At 41.8% G+C, this 18,277-nt stretch overlaps 1 protein-coding gene across 1 annotated transcript in view; it reads right to left on the reverse strand.

Annotated features, from left to right (window-relative positions):
• Positions 1-3,224: 3,224 nt before the first annotated feature.
• SI (sucrase-isomaltase) overlaps positions 3,225-18,277 on the reverse strand; it is a 102,753-nt gene continuing 87,700 nt past the window's right edge. The window contains exons 55-71 of the mRNA XM_079977525.1: positions 17,834-17,962; positions 16,636-16,746; positions 16,380-16,442; positions 15,675-15,791; positions 14,895-14,979; positions 14,034-14,172; positions 13,554-13,687; positions 13,092-13,126; positions 12,878-12,994; positions 11,526-11,674; positions 10,160-10,244; positions 10,004-10,060; positions 8,646-8,770; positions 8,046-8,134; positions 7,415-7,464; positions 6,723-6,887; positions 3,225-3,843 (exon numbers count right to left, since the gene is read on the reverse strand). Of these exons, the coding sequence (XP_079833651.1) occupies positions 3,766-3,843; positions 6,723-6,887; positions 7,415-7,464; positions 8,046-8,134; positions 8,646-8,770; positions 10,004-10,060; positions 10,160-10,244; positions 11,526-11,674; positions 12,878-12,994; positions 13,092-13,126; positions 13,554-13,687; positions 14,034-14,172; positions 14,895-14,979; positions 15,675-15,791; positions 16,380-16,442; positions 16,636-16,746; positions 17,834-17,962 (1,728 nt within the window). The 3' untranslated portion in view covers positions 3,225-3,765. The remainder of the gene's footprint in view (positions 3,844-6,722; positions 6,888-7,414; positions 7,465-8,045; positions 8,135-8,645; positions 8,771-10,003; positions 10,061-10,159; positions 10,245-11,525; positions 11,675-12,877; positions 12,995-13,091; positions 13,127-13,553; positions 13,688-14,033; positions 14,173-14,894; positions 14,980-15,674; positions 15,792-16,379; positions 16,443-16,635; positions 16,747-17,833; positions 17,963-18,277) is intronic.

Consider the following 18,277-nt stretch of genomic DNA (forward strand, 5'->3'; position numbering starts at 1 on the left):
CCTAACCTCTCTGTGGCCTGGGACCTTCAGGATGTTTTTGTTCCTCTGTGGGACAAACCAGGAGAGGCTGTCCTGTAGATACGAGGGTCCTAGGCTGTATAGGGCTTTGAAGGTTAAAACCAGCACCTTAAACCTGATCCTGTACCCCACCGGGAGCCAGTGCAGCTGGTATAGCACCAGGTGAATGTGATCTCGCAGCGAAGACCCTGTAAGGAGTCTCGCCGTGGCATTCTGCACCCGCTGGAGTTTCTGGGTCAGTCTCAAGGGCAGCCCCACGTAGAGCGAGTTACAATAATCCAGTCTGGAGGTGACCGTCACGTGGATCACAGTGGCTACGCCAGGGCGAGAGAGATAAGGGGCCAACTGCTTAGCTTGGCGGAGAAGAAAAAATGCCGCCTTTGTTATAGCTGCAATCTGCGCCTCCATGGAAAGGGAGGTGTCGAAGATTACACCCAAACTCTTAACAGACGATGCTGGCACTAATTGCACCCCTGCAAGAGATGGGACTTGCCCCCCCCCAATCCCATATCGTCCCTTCCCAGCCAAAGGACCTCTCTCTTTGAAGGATTTAACTTCAAGTTAAGTTGTGACTCACCACATTGAATGTAGTCAGGAACGGTTTTACGTTATTGTGACCAATGTGGCCACCCTGGGCACCACCCTGTAGAGGGAACCAAATTTTAGTGTTGCACAGGGCAGCACTGCCATTTGAGAGCCCATTGTCCACTGCTGATACAATCCACCAGCCATGGATTGTGTCACTCGGGCAATCTCCTGTTTCTGAGTACAGTAGTCATGCAATAAAATCAGGTGGTTTGTCAAGTGGACTACCATACATGGCTGATGAGCTGTTTGGCTTCACCAATCCCAAGTCTTTCCATGAGTTTGCATCACCTTTGTCTGACAGGTTCATTCCAGATTCAATGCAGTATCACATAGGGTTCTGGGCTGGAATTCTCATATCATCTGCCACTTGAAAGTATTGCCCGTCCCTATGGGTTTCTGGTGGAGTTAAGTTGAGCCAGCATCCAACATAAAACTAAGGATACCTGAATGGGTGCATGTATAAGAGTACATAAGGCCTCAAGAGCTTTTGAGTTTTAAAAAGTTGACAGATCTCCTTGGTTAATCAAAAGTCATAATCAAATTGACATGAGGGCAGAAAGTTAAGACTGCGGCCAGTTGGGTTTTTTTATGTCCACTTTCTTTTATCTAACCCCAATCACTCATGGCAAGTGTTTTAATCTCCCTCAATTCTGTAGTCATCTTTCCCTTTGATTTTACTAGCAGTCTTGGAGAAATCTCTTTATTAATGTCTTTCAATACAGTTGTCTGGCCAACCTTCTTTCTCACTTGCCCATATTTTGTAAGTTATATTGCCTTTTAAAATAATCTTCTCGACTCTGAAGTCTGACAGTGCAATTGTTTGGGCATTAATAATAATCTCTTTGAGAAATGCCTTTAATGATAACATAATATCTCCATAATTGCCCATTGCTCTTTGATATTTATATCTCAAGTGAAATCTTGTGGAAGTATCTCTCTCAAAGCATTTTCTGTCTGAACTAATTGCTCTCTGTTTAGAATTTCTTTTGGGGGGGGGGGAGGTTATGACTGTTTTCTACACTCGTCTCCCACATTTTAGAGAGGCACACCTCTATCTTGAGATATGGTGGTTGATGGAAGGCAGAGATAAAGCAAGAATTTGCCTTGTGATGCATCCAAGGTGTCCATTAAAAACTGGGGAGAGGGGGGAGTTGGGAGAACCCCACCATTGTTGATTACCTACATTCTATGCTTTGCTATGCAGGAATCAGTGTTCTACTAAGGCTAATTGCTCACCATAGATTTATAGTGCACCCCTCCAAAAGATTAATGGGAGCTGTAGTTTGTTAAGGGTGCGGGAAATGTAGCTCTGCAAGGGGTAAATTAGGCTTCCTGGGTGGGTGGGTGCTTTAAATGCATGGTGTGTATGCAAATTGGGGAGACCAAGGTTCAGATTCCCCATGCAGTCATAGTGGTCATTGGCTGCAGGTGTCTTGAGGGACCACCCAGACATCCTTTTGTGCCTTTAGAAACAGGTCCACACTTTACATTGTCATGTCTTTTCCCTTTTGGCCCCCAATGCTTTCCCTGGGAAAACCTGTTCTTTAATGCTGAATTGGACCAAAAGGCAGTTCAGGTTTTCTTCATACTCCTGTTTGCTCCAATTAAGCAGTAACAAGCGTGTTTTCATGGGGGAAGCACCAGGGCAAAAGTGGGGGGGGGTCATGCATGGAGCTTTAAATTACAAAATGAAGTCTGAAGTGTGCTTTGAGCTAGAATCAGAAGTAAATATCAAACCACTTGTTTTCTCCTTTTCATTTTTGGAGAGTTGGAGTGTCCTTTATTCCCCTCGGTCTTCAGTTACCAAGATTTTGATCCCTTTAGCGATGTAAGTTTTTGCATTTTTTAAAAAAGAATTGATGAAATCTACCCTGAGCCCATAGGAAATCAATTCAAACAAATCTATAAACATTCTATTATTTTAAAGTGTGCACAAGACCCATTTCATTAGTAGTGATTCAATGTTAGGTGTGCAGATGCTCTAAGAAGTTTGTAGAAAAATGGAACTGCAGATTTGGAAGGAACCAAATGGTCATCTAGATGCAATACAAGAATTACATCTAAAGAACCCCTGGCAGGTCCAAGCACGTAAGCTCCTCATCGAGAACCATGCGCTGGATCACGAACCATGTATGCAGGTCAGCCAAAAGAGATCTCCATCCACATTGTACAATGTTGATGGGGCTGTGTAATGAAACTGCATTTCCCAAGAACTTCTGAGGACCTGGTGCTGAACAGTGAGGCGAAGAAATACTTCCCTGCTATGTCTTGCCACTATTGCAACACAGGTGTAGGTGGGTGGGTTGGGAGAAGACCTGTCTCCTATTCTGTCCCCACTTGATGTTAGAGAACCACCATTGTACCAGTCACATAAGTGAGGTGGGAGCATGTGGTTAGAAGTTGCTGGATAGGTGAAAGGAGATCTAGGGACTGGGAGGAAGGGCGAATAATCCATAGCTCTGATTAGAAACTGAGCTTCAGAAGTATATGAAGCTTGAAAGTGAGGGGAGTATTATCAGCCGGAAAATCCAAGTCTTAGTGACACTACTAAAGTCTATACACATGTGCACATGCACACACACACACACACACAAAAAAAATCTACATGTGCAACTATGTACATTGTCGGTGGAGTTTTATTGTCACATTAGAATAATTTACAAAATAATAATAATGTTCTGTTGCATTTTATCACACACTCTTGCAGAGATATTTATAAACATCATAATAAACTACAATTGCATAGTTCATCATGTTAGGCATCATGTTAGGCATCATAGTGGCATTTTAACTCCTTTGCAAAACAGACCAAAAATGTGATTCCTGACATACAGATTGTACTGCTATAATTGAGATATATATTAAATACATTCAACTGCCTATTTTACAAATTTATCCCCTACCCCTGCATTTCATTGAAATAAACATCCCTTCTCATTTTAAAGGCTGAAAGCAGTATTCTAGAGTTCTCAGATACAACAAAAATGGTTTGCCTTAAAAAATGAAAATGCGTTATTATATTTTAACTACAGTTCAGTCCCACCCATTCCTTCATTTGTTTACTGCTAACATAACAAAACACAGTTTTTTTAATATATTACAATACACATTCATTAGAGCCACGGCGAGGTTCTCATGGAGCATGTTTTCTGCAGACAGTTAAGTGCTTGTCACCCATCTGACCTGGGCTAATTTATGAATGAGGTAATTTTTGCTGGTGAAATCCACTTTTAGTATCTGAATAGGAGAGATTAGAAGAGGGGTGGGTGGGTTAATTCAGTGCTATTTTGAGAAATTCTTACAACCACAGATGCCTGATTTGTGAAAGCAATATCAGTCTCTCGGAAGGATTTTGAAACACATTTGCAAAATGACACTCACTGCAAATACATGCAGGTATTATTATAAAATGCAACACATTTGTCGGAAAGCACATTCTTTCTACTTTGCACTAGATGTTCTAAAGATGGGGGAGAATTTTGATATTGTTTGTATTTGAATGAGAAAACCACCTAATTCGCACTTCTCAATATGCAAATGAAAACACAGCTGTCTTCAAAATGTGCACCTCTCCAAAGTTTGCAATGCACATCTCCAGCAAAAGTTGTGTGTACATAAATGCATCTACTAGCATAAAATGTGTACAAAATTTGTGAAAACAGTATGCAAATATTCATTCTATTTGTCAAAACTCTGCTCCCAAAAATGTGCATATTAGTCAAAAACTCATACAAAAACATGTTTAAGTAATTAGAACTACAATGCTGGCAATTTTTTTCTGAATGAGAGGAAGGGAACTTGGCTGCTTTCATTGTAAAAAAAAAGACTGTTGTGTTTCCCATCTTTCATTCCCCCATCAGTGATACGCCACATAGGGGAAGCTTTTAAAAATGATGATGATGAATCATAGCTGAATTGTGAGAAACATAGCTTGGGCTCAAAATATGTGTGCGTCCTCCTCCCACAGTTCCCCTGATAATTGTGACTGAAAACTAATAGGTCTATACAGCAGAACACTGCTCTAAGTTAGAAAAGACGATGCAAAGAAAAGCTGGGGGGGGAGGGAACCATCCTGACTGATTTGGGAAGAATTCTATTCTATAAGGTAAAGTTATGCAAGTGTGAAGGGAGAAATGGGACAAAGATAACAAGAAATGGGTAGTCATCCAAAAGTTCAAAGGTAGGCAGATGATCAAAGGTTAAACAAAAGAGAAGAAATGGTTCTATTCAAGTTGAAAACAGGACACTGTAACCCAAATAAATGTTTAGCTTTAATTAAACCTCTTGGAAACAGACTTTTGAGTGCCAGAAAAAAAGTTCTCAAAGTCAGAACTTAGGATCTCTCCCCGCACTAAGCACTTGCTTCCAATTCCAAATGTGAGGTGTGAAAAGAGGGAGATTTAGCTATCACTATAGTATGGTGGATAATCTCAATTTCATTTAAAAACATCTCTTGTTATAGAAAAAAGAAGAGGGCCGGGAAAGATAAGATACCTTTTAAATTACTGCATGGACATGTGGCATGAAAATATTTTAGCCTTCTAAAGCTGGTGGGAAAGAGATGGAGGAAGCAGAAACTTGAAAGCATTTTCTCCAGACTGATAGCAGCAGAAGGTCAGCAGAAGAAGGAAGGAGGCTGGCAGTGAAAATGAGAAAAGGAAGAGCAGGGAGAGATTAGCCCAATGTGAGATGCATTTTATTAGAGGCAGAAAATGAGAGCTGCAAGAAGAAGGAGAAGGCTTACAGAGATGACTAATGCATGTTTCCCGGGAAGTTTCTGTTGCACTGAGCAGCAATTAGCTGAGTGATATTGGGAAATGCAGGACATGAAAGGAAAGCAAACAAAAATGCAAAATGGAAGTAAAGCAGGAGGATATAAATGCAGGATTTTGATGAATTTACTTGCAGGAGAACCGGCAATTAGGCCTATTGCTTGGAATGATGCCGACCACTTTTACACTGGGGTCTCGGTGGAAGGCAGAACTAATGTGGCAGCAGGAGATTAAGAAGATTCACCTAACCAGCGTAAGCTCAGAGCAGGACTTCCCCCCTCTCCTCCCTCAAAACTGGCTTTGAGAGGGTCCCAACTGTGGAGGGAGGTAGCAAGGCTTGTCCCACCTGACATGCTGAAATGCTCATGCAGATGGAACAACTGGAAGTGTGTGACACTGATTTCTATCCTTTATGTTTACCGGGCAGGATGGGAGGGGAGAAAGCAAAGTTGCCACAATGATGATTGAGGAAGGAAAGGATGGTTCTCAGTCCACAGCTTCAGAGGGTATCTTTCCTATGCACCCCCTGGTTTCGCTGTGGTACCAGACCAAGGGTCTCTAGAATCTAATGACATAGGATAATCTGTACATTCTTCTCTGCATGTCGTAGATGCACAAGATGTGCTTGCCGGTGGTTTCAGACTATTTTGCAAATCTACACAATTGTCAGAGATGTGGTAATGATGCAATTTCTGCCATCTCCTTTGTGTACTATATTGTATTCCAGCTTTTTCCTCTCTGCCCCAGCCCCATCTATCAAGTTTTATGCTACGGTGCCAAAACCAGGAGAGGAGGTTATTCATAGACCCTGTATAAGCAGCTTCATGAAAGGTGCCAAGTTGGATTAAGCACGCTAATATTCTGTATAGCAGCAGAAGGGGACCTCAAGTTTGGAGGCCAGATGCCTTCCACCACATCTCCCCTCAGGAGTCTTCATAGACTATGTCATCACGCCAGGCCACACTCCTCCTCATCGCTCCCAAATCAAGGAATGTGGCCCTCAACCTGGGGGAAAATACTCCCCACCCCTTCTGTATAGGTCGCCAGCATACCAGTACATGCCTTCACCTTCAGTAAGCATGTGCCCACTGCACACCGAAAGATACAGACATTTCTTAGGCCATTTGTGTCAGATATTAGCATCTCTTCTAGCTTGGATTTAGATTTGAAATCTTTATTATGAGCCTGTATGCATATTTTGCTCTCATACCGAGCGAAAAGAAAATCTTAGAATATAAAGTAGAAAGGAATACTGTGTTGATTTTAGAGGACTGGAAATGTAAGCAATATGAATAGTAAAAAAAAAAATGTTTTCACTAATAATTCCAATATTTTTGGACTTACCTGGTTTGCTGAATCATATTCTAGGGTAGCTGGTTCTGTTTGCCCATCATAAGTAACAGTAACACTTGTAACTGAGGATGTGACTCCCCAGACGTGCAGATAACCCATTCTTAAGACAAGGGCATCAGGTAGATTGTTGTGGACCACAGTGACATTCAATGCATTCTGAAAAATTGAGGAAAAGAGGCTGTATTTTTAATAAATGGACCCTAAATGCTCCAGACAGATTCCATCAGCACTCTCCAACTTCTAACTCAACCACTTGCACATGTGCAAGTAGCCAGAAGTTCACACATTTATCTTCAGCTTGCAAAGGCTGCACGTCGGGTGATGACATTTATGCATGAAACCTATCAAGCACTACAGACAAATCTTTCACATCATCTCTGAGCAATGACTGAGGTCCAAAGAGCTGTTTTTGTTCAAATAAAATGTGTGACATGAGTCTCTGTTAAATCTCCTCTGGTTGTATATTGTCAGCCTGGGAATCTCTGAATCCAGGCCAACATTCTACAATGGAGAGATGCATTGTGGAGATACGTTTTATGTGCATGTTTGAATTATATAGAAATTGTTTTATAAGGAAAGGTATGCAGGAAGAATGAAAAACTTGAGTGCAAAAATGTATTTGTTGTTACAAGGACTATGTATCTTTTCTTAAATTATTTGGAGGGATAGGTTAATAAGCCTACCTGTGTTACTTGAAATGTTGAAAAGTAGTAGTTGGCAGTTTCATATGCATCTGCAAAATAAATATATGTATAAATATATATTACTATAGTTTCTCAGAATAATAAACTAAGTTCAAGATTTTGCACATTGATGGACAAAGCAGGTTGATGGGTGAACAACAGACAGAGTGGGCAGTAGCATATTGGAACGGGTTCATAACCCAATTTGACACAAATTTCATTGGATAATTTGGGCTAGTCACTTTCTTTCACTAATTTTTTTTTCCTGTGAGAATAAAATGAGATAGCAGCACCCCATAATCTAATGAAGAAGGATGGGATACCAAGTTCATACATAATAAATTACAGTGGTACCTCTGGTTGTGAACTTAATCTGTTCCGGAGGTCTGTTCATAACTGGAAACTGCTCGTAACATGAGGCATGCTTTCACTAATGGCGCCTCCCGCTGCTGCCGCGCCGCTGGAGCGCGATTTCTCCTCGCATCCTGGAGCAAAGTTTTCAACAAGGGGCATCTACTTCCGGGTTAGCGGAGCGCGTAACCCGAATAATTCGTAAGGGGGACAGTTCACAACACGAGGTACCACTGTAGTCACCAAATCTGGGGCCTTTCCTGTCTGGCAAGGCACTTACCAATTGTAATTCCATCATCCCAGTAAAGTTCTCCTCGGGAATTGCCATTATCATCCAAAGCAACAGTGAGCCCCAGAGGGTTCTTCCGGCTAGAAAAAGTACAAGAAAAGAAGTAAAAAACATTCTTTAGGAAATGTCTATCAATTTGATTTGATTTGATTTGTAGCTGCAAAGGGCAAGGGCCACAGTGTAGACAGCACTGGACTGGATGGGCCAATGGTCTGACTTGATATAAGGCAGCTTCCTATGTTCCTGTGTTGTCCCTAGGCATCCTGCATGGAGAAGGGGGTTGGACTGATTGACTTCCAAGGTCCTTTCCCAACTCAGTAATTCTATGAGAATTCTGAAGACTGTCCAAGAAACTTCTTTGGCGGGTGTTGGGCTCCTGTTAGGAACCTCCCTACCTAACTTAAGGAACTTCCCATTTACTGTGAAAGCGAGAAAGATCTGCAGGCACACACTGAAGGTCCATTTCTGACAAGTCAGCTGGTTGGCCAGTAGCTTAATGGCTGATCACCTGAGATCAACCAATCAGTTACTGCTAAAGCGGAGTCAAGTCTGCATAAAATTCAAGTTCATTCCATGAGAAATTGTACTCACCTGGCATTGGTAGTAATATCAGGCTCTTGCCAGGGGATGATGTAGCCACCCCGGATATGAAGATTTATATGCTCCAAAGGTGCATCCAAGTCCTGGAATTGTCTTCGCACTCCAATATATTTCCCCTACAACCATAAAAGCAGAACTTTGAAACGGTGCTGTCGAACCTATCAGATTTTCTCCTTCTCTGTGAATTTTACAAACAGGGAAATTCTATCCTCTGTTTAAGCTGGAAAATATTCCCCTGGGCATCTGGTTGGCCACTGTGAGAACATGATGCTGGATTAGATGAAACACTCACCAAATCTAGCAGGCTCTTCTTATGTCTTCCTGTCCTTCACTGGGCTTCCATTCAAAACCAAACCCTCTATTCCCCACTTTGTAAAGGATGGGCACTAGTTGAGCATTAAAGATATGGTTCGGAAGAGGAACGTGCAATTATATTCCTCAAGATATTGAACTTTGACTGTGTCACCTATGCAGTGCTTTTTTCTGGGGGGATGCAGGGGGATGCATACCCCTAAACATTTTGTGAATCTATTTTGAAGAAACTATTTTTTTAGTGTGTGTGTGTGTGTGTGTGTGTGTGTGTGTGTGTGTATATATATAGTTTCTTCTCTAGCATGGTGGCCTCATTTCCTTTTCCGGTGTTTCCTGAGTCTCAGAGGGAAGAGAGCGTTTAATATGTGAAGCAGTGTGAAATGTGGATGTGTGGTGTTTTACTGATGAAAATTTGGCTTCATTGAGGGACAGTATTTCAATATGAGCAGGAAGATGTTAGTGCATACAACCTCATGTCAATGTGGAAGTGACTGTGGGCTGTCAGCTGTGTAACATGAGGTAATGTTCTTTGTACTTTTGTCCATTTACTGTATCTATTGCCCCTGATTTGAACTATAAAATGGTGATTTTCCCGAGTCAAAATGAGAGTACCCCTAAACATTTTTTTTAAAAAAAAGCACTGCACCTATGTATCCTTGAAATGATCTGTAGAAATTAGCCTACTAGTTGAGTTCAACATAGTGCTAAGGAGATTGTTCCTCAGTACAACCATTTTTATTTGCTGACAGAACAATCTTGCCTCTCCCTTCTGGCAGTTCTCCCAAGCACCCACCCTACCCCACAGCAGACTTGAAGGAGGTGCAGGGGCTGCCTTGTGGGGAAGAGAGGGAGGAAATCCCTCTTGAGCAATTGCAAATACTTGAGTGAACTTCTGCTAGTGGAACAGGTTAGTTGATATCTGGCCCAGTGCCTGGAAGGCGCTAACCTGATTGGACAGGGCATTTTAAACTTGCATCTAACTTGCAAGTATCACCTGATTTGAGGTTACTCTTGACAAGATTTATTAAGCTGCTTACCGTGTGATAATCATACCACCGGGCATCTGGTATATAAGCATGTACTGTCACAGCACCCTAGAATTTAAAGAGATGAGTGTAAAATGAAGACAAAGCAGAACATAGCATGCACACACATGTTCCGTTTATAAGTGACAGTGTTATTTAATGGCTTACTTGGTCAAGTACTGGGCTGATGAGAAATGCTGGGCCCCATAAAAATTGTTTGTAGATGTCCCATGTTGTTTTGTCACCCACAAACCTGAAGAAACACGGTAAATCATGGTTATTTCATATTATCAGACTTGCAGTCTCAGTACATAATAAATCAATTCCAGTTCTAAAACGTTGCCCAATTTTGTTATTTTTTTTTTTAAAATGGACGTCTCGCTGTAACGAGACATCCAACTGGGATGCAGAGAAGCTATTTCAGCTGATTTTCAAAAATAAAGAGTCAAGTCTTGGTACCAGTCCTCAGTCAGGTTTAGTTCCCAAACCTATTCATTTCACTGAAGCTTGGCAAGCTTACTAGATGGATGACACAAGTTATTGTACATGACTTCTAAAAACTCCAACAGCCTAATTCTAGGGGCGGGGGGAGGGGGAAGGTCTGCTCAGGGATATGGGAGAGAAAGTGAGTTTCTTAATTTCACTTTGAAAAAAAATGTAGTGATTTGCATCCATCTACAAGGTGAATGTTAAAAACCACAGCTCACTTTTCTCCCACTTTTCTCCTAGGAAGAAGCCTTGCTGCGTTGCCAGATGTTATCATCAAGCTGTTTAGTTCCAGCATTGAAAGACTTTTTTAAGCACCTGAGTGAAGTTCTTTTTGTTCTACCCAGCAATGTTTCTGCCAAGAAAACAGAGAACTCTTGGTGGTTGACTGAGTATTTGGTGGTGATCTTGAAACAGTTTGGGCTGGCCGTAGGTTCATGGGGGCAGCAAGGTAGTAGCTTTATATCCCTTTTGCCTCCACAGATTTTGGAGGAACCTGCCAATACTGGAAGAGTCTCACAAAGTGCAAATTAGGTGTGATCACTGTTAAATGTGAATTGAATCGTAATTTTTCCCTCATCCCTAACTGATGCTTCTGGGAATTTTTGGGGATATGAAAGAGGCCAATGTGTATGTTTAAAGAAGGGGTTAGTAAACTTTTTCAGCGGGGGGCCAGTCCACTGTCCCTCAGACTTTGTGGGGGGCCAGACTATATTTTGGAGAGAAAAAGCATGAACGAATTCCTCTGCCCCACAAATAACCTAGAGATGCATCTTAAATAAAAGGACACATTCTACTCATGTAAAAACATGCTGTTTCCCAGACTGTCCGTGGGCCGGATTTAGAAGGCGATTGGACCAGATCCGGTCCCTGGGCCTTAGTTTGCCTACCCATGGTTTAAACTTTAAAGGCTTGTAGCAATGGGTCCAAAGCAATAATTATGCTAAAACATAACCTGAGATATTTTCTGACTTGGTGGGGAAGATGTATTGGTTTGTTGAGCCCATGACAAATTTTCACAAGTGAGTAAGTGTCACTTAACACTTACTCATGCAGCAAAGGACGGGCAACAGTGTCGCCGTTGACATGGGCATTATGCATCAATGTGTAGAGATAGGGTAGCAATCTGTAGCGTATGCTGAGCACATCCCTTGATATATTTACAAATCTTTCATCAAAGGAGACAGGATCTTGCCTCTGTAAAAGAGATAAGAAATTCATTCAGGCTGCAGAATATCTTGCCCTGTTCTCCCCCCGCTTCCCCGGAAGAAAATCCCAGTAAGCATTAATCAAAAGGCTTTCATATTTCCATAGAAAACTCACATCATTACATATAAGAGAATACAGGGCAGGCAACATATGTTGAGCCAAACAGAATAACATAAGAAACTGGCTGCATTTTGTAGATTTAGTATGAGTCTGGCTGCAGCTGGAGGGGGGTGAGTTGTGAAATATTTTGGATGCTAATCTCTACCTAGGTGAAACCTCTAGTAAGGAAATCCTTCTATCAACTGCCTTTGGAACAAAATACAAGGTAAATGAAATATTAAATGGAACTTCCTTTGGGAATTAATTAATATAGATGATACTTCTATCTTTCAGCCTTTGAAACAACTCCACTTTCTGAAACCTGTTCTGAGTAAGCCTTCAAAGTGATGCACCCATCACTGACCCAGGGTCATTATTCCCTCCAAACTACCCATAGGTTGTGTTTGTGTAAACCACTAGGGAAATCTGTGATTCTAGACACATATGTGTGTTCCCCTGACTGCTGGCAGTGAGTGGGGACAGGTTTGTTGTGGCACCTGTGGCATATCAGACATGTACAGATGCATGTTATATCAGTGCTGGGAGCAGGGGCAGAGCCAAGGAAGTTACGCAGGTCTACAACACTGTCACACCAAAACTTTTCACATTTTGCAATGGCCTACAACCCTCCCACTTTGGGCATAACTCAGAGCAGACCTTTTAGTGTGGCTGTCGCATTCTGTGGAGCAGCATTCCTGATAAGACATGGCAGGCACTAGATAGCTGCATTTTTTTTGGAATCGGTTATGGATACACACAGAACCACAGCCAATATATAATGTTGAAGAGAGAGTAGCAAGGAGGCAGTCTGGTTTTTATTGCAATGTTGAGCAACATAGCCTCTTTCTTCCCTTCACATGTCCACTCATCATTGCAGGGTTGAGAAAATTCAGGGCTGAGAATTCATGGCTACACAGCATCCAGAACAGCTCACTGCTCTATTTTCATCAGGGAGGAATGAAAATCGGAGTAGGAAATCGGAAGAGGGGTGAGTGTCTAAACCAGCAACTAACCATACATTTTTAGATTACCAACAGTATTCCAATCGCTTTACTACTGCATGCAACACACTGCCAAAACAGGTAGACGCACCCTAGTTCCCATCACATTATGATTTCTTGAGAAGGTGTAGAAGGCTCCAAGTTCCATCCATCGGGCACACATTTCATAAGTTGTGTCATTGAAGAAGCCACAGATGTCAGCACCAGTCTGGAAGCATGGAAAGGGGAATGAGGTTAGAATGATCTCTGCCACATTAGATTATTCAAAAGTGTTTCAAAGACTTTGATCCAGGAGCAGAACTTACATAGGAGATTCCAAAGAGGCTGAACTCCATGATACCTGTCAAAAGGAAGCACAATAGGATTTTCTTGAGCAACCTGTCTCTTTAAAAGAAGTGACCAATGCTCTCAGGATCCTTTTTGAATGCTAATATAATGTCTCCGGTTTCTGCTGCAAGTACAACGGTTTGTAGGGCCAGATGGAAATCATGGAAATAGTGAATAGTTTAAATCATCCCCATTGGCTCACGAACTTGGAGGAAAGGGGTGACAGTGTAGATAGCTTGCACTGGACACACTGGTGGGACACCAAAACACACCCAATTATGGCTGAGTCCAGACACAGGTGAGGACATTGCCAGTAACATGATACAGGGGGCAGATGCTGGGAGCCATCACTCCAATTAAGATTCCATCCCCTTACTAAAAAAAAAGCAGAGCAGACATTTCTGTGGCAAACACTGGATAACACCGAAGATTCCCCTTACCAATCACAGATTTTGAAAGCTGATCCCATCTTGCATAGTTATCGCCAAGCCAATGTCCTACCCATCGTCCACTGGAGGGATAAGTTGAACGGGTAATAATGATCCCACGTTCCTTTGTGGCGTTGCGCATACCACTAATAGGGAGATAAAAAAGCACATGTGAATATAGCATTGCATGCTGAATTATTATGCCACTTAAAGATTCCACTCGGTTTGGATTTCAAAGCGCTGCTGCAACTTCCCCTGCTCCACCCCATAACAACCTATAGCAATCTAAAGGGTGAGTTGTGGCATCAATGCACAACATCAATTTCACATGGACTACCATTCTGCCACCGCAAGAGTGCAAGGGATAATGTCGGTGAAAAATGCTAGCAAAAAATTGCAGAACGTGAGGTGTGGCACACTTTTACTGTCACAACACCATCTTGTGTAAAGAAAGCAGGATTTCCAGAATATGAAACAGGGAAAACAGCTTACTAGTAAGTTGGTTCTGCTTGAGACCATCCGTATAGGTTATGTACATCATAGTGCCTCACAGGTGTTCCATCAGAGAGATGCTGTTCAGTATCCATGCACAGCGTCACAAGATCCAGTCCTCGTTCTCTTAAAACCAAGGCTAATGAGGAGACAGGGTAAGACCACACAATGAGGTGGGCCATTTTCAAAGGGAATGGGACATGTTAATTTTCTCTTAGAACGAAGGATATATATAGTCCAGGCTGCTGCAGCAAAAATGTCTAGGGTAATGTTTCCACATATAATATCACCTTCCCTCTTATGTCCAGGGCTGGATAGTCATTTGCGACAGACAGGACCATTAATTCAGCTTGACTCTTGCATCCATATTGGTTTTCCAGTTTAAATGGACTCTTATATAAGAGATAGGCTCTCTTCTATTGGCAGACAAGAGACATGTAGACTCAAAAAACTATGAGAACCTAGAGGATCTTATCTGTACGTCAAGGCAATCAGTAAGGGAGTCTGCAGTTGTGTGGAAGAATTATTATATAAAATTTATTTAGATGTTTAATGGGACTTATTATAAAGGTTCAGAATAGATAACCTTACAAGGAGGAATTTATTTTTGAAATGAAATATTAGAACAAATGTAAAGTTTTTGGTGACAAATCAACAAATACGGTAAGTGAAACTAGGTGTGAAGCAGCTGAGCATTTTTTGGTGCTTGAATAACACAAGTCTAAGTTAGCGAGATGTAATCTCAAATCCTCTAAAGTGAGTATTAAATGAATGAATGGAAAACCATGGGACAAGGTTATTATTCCTAATTTAAGTTTCACTGATCCAAGGGAACCTGTGTGTTTTAAGAATTACTCTTACCTGGCATATAGGGAGGTTTGTTTAAGTCTTGATCCCTGCAGCCACCAACAGCTCCATCAATGAAGTTGGATGGTTCATTCATGTCCTAAAATATAGTTTGAAATTCCAAAATATATATATATAAAACAGCACATTGTGTAAATGCTGGTGAGCATCTCCAAGCTTCAGCTCAGAGCAGAAATTCACAAATGCTCACCTCAAACAGCTCCGTCCCAGTTTGCATTCTCTAAACCATACGCCCCCTGTTAGCTTCACTTTTCTGTCCAGTGGGAAGAATATTAGTTGCATGTTGGTGGACATTAAGAAACAAGCCTGATTCTTTCCTTCTCTCTCTTCCCTCCCTTCTCCCTCTTCCTTGCTGTGTAGTAATGAGAAACCATGTGATGTTTTTTTCTTCCCAATGGCTATTCATACTACTCAGGGATGTGCCAGGTCAATTGAAAAGGAGAGGGGGGGGGAGCTACACCCTCCTGGGTTGGAAGGAGGGTATATTTCTGATGGGCGTGGCAATCACTTTCCAAGCTTTATGCATGCTAGGGGAAAAGTCCTACATCTTCTGGCACCCTTAACAAACTACATATCCCAGGGTTCTCCACAAGTGTTAAAGGCTTATAAGAATGCTTTCAATTTATGGGGAGGCTGTGCTACTTAGGAGCAATGCTAACCCCATCTGGGAGTGGCAGGACTGAATGGAGCAACAGACTCAACCATTTCTGAATGGGGATATCGAGACCTTGGACTGAGAGGCAGCAGCGAAAACTCCCAGTATGCGATACTTACAGTCCATAGCCCATCGTATTTGAGTACATTGGCATGATAGTCCACTAGCTCTCTTTGCCACCACTGCGATGTGGAACTGCGCAAGAAATCTGGGAAAGCGACATAAGCCCGGTACAGCTGACAAAAACACAGAGCAAGGAAGAAAATTAAAATATTTCCATACCACCCCTTTCACAAAGATTCCAAGGGGCTTTGCAAAACAAAGTAGAATACAAATATATAAATAAAGCAATTGACAGTGTGTTTAAATATTACATTAGAAAGCTGGGAGAAAACTGCTTTGAAAACTGGTGCCAAACAGGCAACTCTAGGCAGTGAAATTCACATTGGACCCCCACCCACCTCTCTCTCTCTCTCTCTCTCTCTCTCTCTCTCTCTCTCCTCTCTCTCTCTCTCTCTCTCACACACACACACACACACACACACACCACAACAAACACCTCATCTAAGATGACTGGGAGGAAGCCTGGCAAATTAAGCAACTCCAGTTAGTGCATTGCACTTCTCTGCTTTGACAAACTATATATGTTAAACTCTAAAGAATAAATTCAATCAAAGAACCCTGTTGTGGGCATATGCCATTATTGTTATGGGCCACAGGAGGTTTTGAAAAAGAAATGATCAGGACTGAGCTTTCCGTAACCACTGAGAGATAATTGAGGAAACTGAATTTTGGGTTTTTTGGTTGTTGTTTTTTTAAAGTACCTCCAGTTGAACTTCCAAACTTGCATTCTCATCGACTGTTACATTGGGATAATCTGGCCACACCTTGTGGGAAAGGAAGAAATGTACAGTTAGATGCACTGAATTCTTGTATGCATTTGGAAACAATCTAGGCTTTTATTTAATGAAGAGTGACTCCATTTAGGCTGGGTAGGAGGGTGCATGGAGGCAAACTATGCTTTTCATCAAATTGAATTTGAGTTGTGGCAAGTAAGACAATGACATTTTGCAACAATACCTTCGCCCATGCAATGTCTGAACTGTTGATCCATTTGATAAAAACATCCTCCTGAACACCACTTGTGAAGGTGTTATATGGTTCAGTTTCATTGCCTGATATGGCTGGATCCTAAAGGAAAATCGAAAATACTTTTACTGTTACATTAAATGAGCAGTGCTAATGCTTTCCACTCATTCATTCATTCTGCTCTGTACATGACATGACTTCTTCCACACCTCCCAACCTTCTTGGAGGATGCAGGTTTTCAGTCTGAGTTTCTGAAAGAATGCAGTGAGTGATGCTAATGGAACTCTTTGTGGTAGAGAATCACAAAAACAAGATTATCTGTGGATAGCAGCATGACCTCTGATGGAAGGGAAAACCAGAGCAAGTACTCATCCAGTTATTTCAAGGGATTATATAGAAGGAGTTCCTTATTCAGCTTTTGCATAGTTTATATATTTCACTCTGATAAGTTTTGAGGGGCATCACCTCTCTGTTTATCAGATCCTGGGGAACAATGAGTAGGTGAAAGCTGTTGCCTTGATGACTCCTGAAGCTATCTGGCCGTCCATGGTTGGAAATGAGATACTGGTGCAAATGGACCCTTGGTCTGACCCAGAACCATGGTTATTATATTGCCAGGACTGGCAACGCAAACTATTCAACAGAGCACAATGAAAACTGCATATTATCCAAAGTGCATAATGATAGCTCAAGAAAGCTTGAAGAACTAGGCAGGATGGCAATGAGCCTTGAGCATTCTGATTTTATTAGATAAAGCACACAAAAGTTGGTTAGGACTAGATAGACACACTGGCAGAGAACTGGATTGGCTCCACCTGTGTACCATGTAGGCTCAATCCTCCTGGCCCCACGGCCCCCCACAACCACAAATGGGGGGCCTTCAACTCTACCAAACCCCATGGGCTGCTACTGATCAGGAGAGATTGTGCAGAAGTTGGATTGGTGTCTTTGAGGCAATGATGGGCTTCATGAGAACCAATAAACTGAAACTGAATCATGTTGAGACAGAAGTGCTGTGAAGAGACAGTTCCCAGGGTTGAGTAATTGAGCAGACTGCCTGTTCTAGTGGGGTTGCACTTCCCCTAAAGGAACAGGTACATAGCTTGGATGTACATTGAGGTACTGGACCAATAATGCATGCTACCAGCATTCCACAATGGTATCTCAAGAATGATTAACAATTACTCACCAGGATGATGATGTACCTTGAACCCTCTGATTTTATTCGATCAACAAAAGCTGGAAGGTCAGAGAAGTTTCTGCCAAGTGTGAAGTCTAGCTTCCGTTCCATGTAATCAATGTCTGTATATTGGACATCCTGTGTTAAAATAAAACAGTAAAGACATGTGTGAAAAATAATCTGAAGACCTGGAGATGATTAATTTAAAATAATCTCAACATGTTCAAGATGCAAAACACAGAAAGCATGGACTTTCAATATCAAATATGCCTCAATACAGTTAAGAATGTTCAAGTTCAGATCCATATATCCAGAAGCATACTTGATTCTGTGAACCGCCCTGAGACCTTTAGGTATAGGGCAGTATATGAATTAATTTAATTAAATAAATACCCAAGATTCTTTCAGTGTGCATCTACAGCATGCATAGGGTGAAAGGGGCAAACAGATGTG

This window comes from Podarcis cretensis (assembly GCF_951804945.1).
Source record: "Podarcis cretensis genome assembly, chromosome: 5".
In the NCBI taxonomy this organism is placed as follows: Eukaryota; Metazoa; Chordata; class Lepidosauria; order Squamata; family Lacertidae; genus Podarcis; species Podarcis cretensis.